The sequence below is a fragment of the Apium graveolens genome, chromosome 10 (genome assembly GCF_009905375.1).
Source record: "Apium graveolens cultivar Ventura chromosome 10, ASM990537v1, whole genome shotgun sequence".
NCBI lineage: Eukaryota > Viridiplantae > Streptophyta > Magnoliopsida > Apiales > Apiaceae > Apium > Apium graveolens.
In genome coordinates, this window is record NC_133656.1 from 202,461,677 (window position 1) to 202,468,913 (window position 7,237).

Consider the following 7,237-nt stretch of genomic DNA (forward strand, 5'->3'; position numbering starts at 1 on the left):
GAACACCTTAAACAAGATTCCCTTCTTTGCCTCAAATTCGTTTTACTGTGTTATCGTTATCAAACTATTCATTAAATCACCCAGCTGTAATAGTTTTGTAATAAGTGAAAAATAAAGCACATCTTGCTACTACTTGCTCAACATTTTCAGTAGAGTTTGCCTTCAATTGACCTTCGAGAAGCCTTAGTAAAGTTTGTAGTTTGGCCTGTCAACTTGATATAACTTTTGGAAAAATAAGGATAAAATTGCGTACATCAATTCTGCGATACTCAAAGGAAGTTGGAATGGTGAAATTCGGTTATCAAAGTCGAATCATCTCATATGCCTATCAGTTATATAAATTCAATGAAGTAACAACCAATACCATAGATAAGCGATAGTTAGGACTTTTGTAAATTTATTTGATCGTTAGGGACAACTATGGAAAGACTTTCTTGAATGTATTTGACCGGTGAAACTTGGCTAGTGACTCGTCTAACTCATTTCTGCATTTTTTTTTCTAGTTCCGTCTGTGACAGCGGTATATACTAGATGGAAAAATTTAAGAAATTAAGTCGTGCACTTGAGTCAAGAAAGAACAACCCTGTTACTCTGGAATCTGGGAACTGGAAATATATATGATAGTGCTATACATTTTGTATTGATTTCCATGAATAAGTCTTGTATACACGTGGTGAAGATAGTGTATTATACTAAAAGTCAATTTGATTTCTTACAGATTTTGACAAACTGCAAGGCTTGACTTTCTTCTGCTTGGGGTATCGAATACCGTTGGCAGCAAGTATATGATCAAAGCAAAACAGCTTTACTCAATCCAATTCTGATTTTGTATCACATGTCTATGTAAACAAGTTTGGTTTATTCTGTAGAATCTTAGTTTGCTGATGTGCCTACATTTGCAGCAGGCCAAATTCATTGCATTCGAGTTTAATATTTCGAAGTATGAGGTCACAATATCTCGTGTACGGTTCTGTAATAGCGTTGCAAATTATTAATATATTTAAGAAATTTTTACATTTTTACAAAATACTGTCTCAATTTATCCTATTTCAGGTTACTCCCGCCCAAATTCATTTCATCTAAAAAACGATGAATCCGAAGATGTAGAAAAAAGAGCAAGTACATGCAACATAAATATTCGTGTCGGGTTCTTATTTTCCTGAGAACAATGTAGTACAATCCTTGGAAGTCTAACAATTAACAGAACAATGGTTTATTATCTAGAAAGCCATTTGGCAAAAATTAGACATAATTATCACCGGGAGTAAGACGATACACATGTCATTTAAAAGAATGGTACATGAGCAAATCTGTCTTCCTACAAAAATCAAGGGAATTTTTGTTTTTGTTTCCAGCAAATAAATCAAGACTTGATCACTCCAAGAGTTTCTGCTTCAAGTGAGACAGAATGTATGGTGCCCCCAATATGAAGACTGTGATCACCCATTGGAATCCTTCGAATTCCCGATCTATCCACAATGCTTAGGTATTTACACACATGAATTTTTATCGGTACACGTTGTTGCGTCCGAGCTGCCACGTGTACCTTTGCGAAGGCCACTAGTTGTTTATGAGGTCCCCAGTGTCCGGCTGGTGGCCTTGAAAAAACTAGCAGCGTGTGAGATCCGTCTCTAGAGCCCACATTTTTAATGTCGACATGTACAGTAATGGAGAGTTTATTACACTTGGCATGTGTAATTCTTATTGATTTTCCGGATAGTGTTGTGTTGGCAGAGGCATGATGGCGACCGTGAAGTGGAACTGAAAGTATAGTTGGAGCACTGGCAATGGTATGAACGAAATCTGAGTAGCTTAGTCCATGGCCGAATGGATATACAACTGGCCCGTTGTAAAACCTGTATGTTCGACCTGGATATTTTTTTGATCGGCTTGATCTCATGTCCATTGTTGTCATTGGCACCTTGGAAAGATAATCTTGTGGATACCATGTCATTGGTAGCTTCCCTCCTGGAGATAAATTAGTAAATATTACATGTGATGTGATGTAACAAGTAGTTTGTGTCCTGGTAAGGGCTAATACAGATTTTGTAAAGGCCTTTTAAAATGCCGAAGAAAAGTTTGTCAAATGAAAGTGTTTAAGCTAAAAATGTGAACTAGTACACTCAACATACCTGGATTATGACTACCAAACAAGATATCAGCAATGGCAGTTCCTCCAGCTTGACCAGGATAACCAACCCAAAGAATGCCACCAATTTGTGGGTCGTTTTTCGCAAACGATATATCAACAGGCCCACCAGACATTAGTACCAAAATTGTTGGACCCTTGGATGCTGCAGCTACCTTGGATACTAACTCTTGCTGGTGTCCAGGTAGGAGGAGTCCGGTCCTGTCTCTGAACTCTGCTTCAATAGACTGATCCAGGCCCATGACTAGTACAGTCGCATCCGCATTACGGGCAGCATCAATGGCTCCATTAAAGTGTTTATCATTTGCGCAAGCCACATCCTTACAACCATGTTGGTGAATTGTCCTCGTGTATCTCCCAATTCCTTGTAAAGGAGATGTGTAGCCACATGCAATACCTAGACCATAATAGCAAGTTAACAGCACAAATGTGTCAAGTCAGTATTAATTTACTCGAAAGAAGGCCAAAAGAGAATTGAAGACTATTAAGCTTACCAGCATAGTTTCCAATCATAGTAACCGTAACGTCCGAATTTGGGCCAATAACAGCAACTGTACGGTGACGACGAGGCGAGAGTGGCAATGATGGACCTCGATTTTTGAGAAGAACAATGCCTTGTCTAGCAGCTTCAACTGCAAGCTCCTGATGGGCTGGTGTGCAAACATCTCTTGGGCCTAGATGACCAAATGGATGTGCTGACGGTTCTCCATCAAACATGCCCAGTCTCATCTGGACACCAAGTGTATTAAACAAGGCCCCATTAATCTCTGCTTCTTTCAGAATCCCTTTAGCTATGGCACCTTCTGTGTGCACCCCAAGAAAAGGTCCACAATCCAAATCCAAACCTGGAAATTTATTTAACAAATTATAGTCAACTCTGTATAACTGTAAACTTGTATTTCAAACTGTTAAATGACTGACCAGCTTTGATAGCATCAGCTGCAGCTTCTTCAGGCGTGGACGTATAATGCTGACTATCGTAGAAAACTCCAACAGAATCGCAATCAGAGACAATGTAGCCATTGAGGCGCCAATCGCCACGAATGGTGTCCTTGAGGAGCTTAGGATCAGCACAGGCAGGAATGCCATTGACCTGATTGTATGAGCACATTACACTCGCAACTTTGCCTTCAAGCACGCACGACCTAAACGGCACGTCAAATGTATCAGCCATTTCTTGCTTGCTAACCTGATCCATTACAAAGTTTATGTCAGATTCAATAATTTTAACAAGAAGGCATTGTCATGTACAATAACCACATTATCAATCAGATTAGCATTCGACTTAAGAATCTCATAAATTCAAAATGTCGATCACTTAATTCAAAATCAGGTTTATTATCGAAGAAGTAGGAATATACGGAATAGGATGATTACACAAGTTTAGCTTGACTGGCATTCTTTAATTCCCGGAGAAAAAAAAATACACATTGGGATACTTTTTCTGAAAATAAGTAGTATTTATTTCTGAAAAATAAGTTAAGCCAAACGGACAGTCGTGTGACAAAAGCTATGCATCTCAGATAAGTATTTTATTTTACCAGTCACATGTTGTGCTTGGAATGTGTGAACTTCACAAGACAAAGATCTGAACTATCTCAATCTAAACTAAACTACAGTACCTCATTGCTAGCAAAACCTCGACCATGTAAAAATTTTCTTCCCCAATGCAGTTCCATTTTATATGAATGGAATCTATGCTATCCAAACATACTTATATGAATGGAATCTATGCATAAACTCCAGCATCTCGCTTCTCAAATCGACAAATCTTCGGGTTTCACAGTTCAAAGAGTTCTAACGAAAATAAGTAGACACTTGCTAATCGCACCTTACTAAAAACACATAATTCAAACTGCATATAAAATAAGCCACGGAATTAAGTTGTCGGTGAACTAATTTTATTAGTATATTATTTGGACAGAAATTATTAAATGAAAGATGTAACAAATTGTAAAGTTCCTTGATTTGAGCACTGGTTTGGTCTTTCGGGCTGCTGTAGCCTCTGTTTCCAGCCCAACACCTACGACACAGTTTAGCCTCCCAAGAAAAACATTACTACTGGAACCAAAAAGTCATCAAGAGTGACATATCACTATTATACTAATCAAACCTCCCAAACATCATTACTTACTGGTTTGGTATCACATGCATGATCTATAACAATATGTATCACATGCATGATATAAGTTATGGTGGCCAAATGAGCGGTTTGACTCCTCCCGGCTTACTTCGACTCGTCATTTTACTCGCCTCAAACTCGCTTGTATTGGACTCGGCACAGATCGACACAAATCTTTACAAAAAATGAATTTGGTCACTGTGACCGGGGCGGATCTAGTAAGGCTCACGGGGGACACGTGTCCCCCCTTAAACAAAATTTACTTTTTTTATTATTAAATTTTTTGAAAATATATGAAAGTGCTCCTGAAAATTTAAAAATATAAGGATGTATTCACAAAATATGGTCGGTGTCCCCCGGAATATAATTCTTGGATTCGCCCCTGACTGTGACTGATTAACATATTTTTTACCAGCATACAAGTTACAATGACCAAATTCGGTTCAACTGATTCTAGATAACTAATTTCGACTAGATTTAGATTTTTAGAATTCTGAGCAGTGTACAATTTTATATGCAAGAAAAAGACTAGAGTACAAAACTCACCTTGGCATTGAAATGAAAGCGATCAACACCACTCCAGTTATCAAGATCATAAGCAGTGTAATGCTTACAACAAGCAGCCACTTTCAGCCGGTCACCGGCATCATTCCCCTGTAAACCTCTAACATAACTGGCGGCGTATTTACCGGCTACGACAGGATCTTCACCGGGAGTCTCCTGTCCCCGCCCCCACCTTGGGTCCCTCAAAATATTCACATTTGGACTCCAGTAAGTCAGTCCTCCCATGCCTCCGTTATACATTGCTCTTGCCTCATCTGACACCACCTGCCCACCACCATTTATTTTGCTAAATATTTTTCCCAATTTCTTAAAAATAATGTCACAATTTTCAGAATTTTTTGGGTTCATTTCTCAGTGAATGCATGATCAAGAGACCTCAATTTTTCATTTACGGAACATAAAAAGTTGCAATACACCGAAGAGTATCAAATTTGACTCGAATCGATCCCAATTCTTATTCATTTTTTATTTTTTTTTTGCTAAATACTTATTCATTATTTTTAAGTTCAATTTTAATTAACGAACCAAATTAAGTATTTGTTTGGATTATAGGATTTCCATCAAATCAACAGGAATGAAAGCGAGATTTTATAACCAAAATATATTGGAATTTCTTTCTCATTTTCGTTAACTAGGTTAGTAATCATGCTATTTCGATTAATCTCGATTTATTCTAATTAAACTTCATTTATTATGGAATAACTCAATTTGGTTACTCCTCCAAACATAATCAAGTGCATGTACACATGTGAGTTGTGACCAAACCTGAAAGATTCTTGAACAAAAGAACAAAAAGTGAAAATACAAAACACCGAGAATAACTAAACTAAATATTCTCAACAAGCATGAATGTAATGTAGAATCAAGAATGAAAGAACCAAGCATGTGTACGGTCGCAGTATAATATATCCATGTTCGATAATTTGTTACTGCATCATTTTTAAATTATAAGTTACCTATTACATAAATAAAAAAGGTTGGAATCTCACCCGTCCGATCTCCTCCCACAGAGTTGAGTTAAAAGAAGCGGCAGTAGTAATAACTTGAGGAAAGCTAGTAGCAGCCGGAAAATCACCACCAAATTTAGTCCCGGGTCCGACATTCGACACTCCATGTAACGCTTCCGACCACCATGCATAACCTTTTATACCCAACCGTGGCACAGCCCCTGCATTGTCAACCAGCAATCCTATTTTCTCCTTCAATGTCAACCTTCCGATCAAATCATTCACTCTATCCGACACTTTCAACGAACTTCGACAAAACGGCAAATGCCTTATCTTCACATCTCTCTGGTCGCATGCAAACGGCGCACGACCAGAAACATTAACGAGAATGAGAATGAGACTGCAGAGAAATATTGGAAGAGTAGTACTTCCAGTGAGTCTCATTGTTGGAAATGTTAGGCTAGTGGTTTGGTTGGCTTTGGTTTAAAGATAAAGAGTGTAAAAGTGTGAGAATATATAGATGAATAAATGATGTGATGAAACAGCTTTAATGATTGAACTGATATGAAATTGTGAAAATTTTAATTTCTGTTTTTGAGATGGGGAATGCAAGTTGGGTCATAAAATATATAGAGGCTCATTACTTTTTTTGAGCACTGTTTTGCATTATCGTATACAAGGTATGGTGCTCTATGTTTTTAATAGTAAAACGTGAAATTTAGGATTGTTGAGGCAAGTAGGAAGATATGCTACATTTGGATTGGGGACTTAAAGTTTTGGGACCCTTATCATACAACTTAACCTACTGTTTCAGAGTTCCATAAATGTTAGAAATCAGCTGTATATCAGTATATGTAGCACATACATTGTTATTAACTCACTTTGTTCTGCTCGATTCAAATTATTTACAAGACTCACTTCACTTCCGATGACTTCTCAATTCATATTATTAATGAATTGTAGCATATACATTGTTATTAGCTCAATTTATTATCGTTCAATCCGAATTATTCGTGAGACTCACTTCACCTCCGCTCGATTCATATTATTCATGAGTTATTCCAATTAACATCTACTGTTAATATATTTTAGGATAAGCGAGAACTGAACTCCATAGGAATCTAGAATCTGAATATGAGATGAAAGAGGATAAGAACTTACCATTTGGACTAGGAACTAAATCAGTTTTAAACAAACAGGCAAATTGCTTAAATTTGGAAGTAGAAAGAAATAGATCCACTTGCAATATGTTGTAGTACTATCTTAAAACTTAAAAGTGGAGAATCGACTACTACAGACAAGTTACAGACAGAGATATCACGGGTGGCAATATTCGTACCAGAACAACAATATATATTCGGAGACTATATCTGAACAGAATGCTTAATTAAGAATTATTTTTTATGACCGGCTCAAATTTGTAACTTAAAGAAGACGCTGCAAAACAAAGATAAA

At 37.3% G+C, this 7,237-nt stretch overlaps 1 protein-coding gene across 1 annotated transcript; it reads right to left on the reverse strand.

Annotated features, from left to right (window-relative positions):
* Positions 1 to 1,104: 1,104 nt before the first annotated feature.
* LOC141693527 (putative beta-D-xylosidase 2) lies at positions 1,105 to 6,352 on the reverse strand. The gene is made up of 6 exons (XM_074498663.1): positions 5,825 to 6,352; positions 4,818 to 5,099; positions 3,071 to 3,338; positions 2,644 to 2,994; positions 2,133 to 2,546; positions 1,105 to 1,968 (listed from the first exon to the last, which is right to left on the reverse strand). Exons 1-6 carry the CDS (start codon positions 6,224 to 6,226, stop codon positions 1,364 to 1,366), a joined length of 2,322 nt encoding a protein of 773 aa, XP_074354764.1. The 5' UTR covers positions 6,227 to 6,352; the 3' UTR covers positions 1,105 to 1,363.
* Between the last annotated feature and the right edge of the window lie 885 nt (positions 6,353 to 7,237).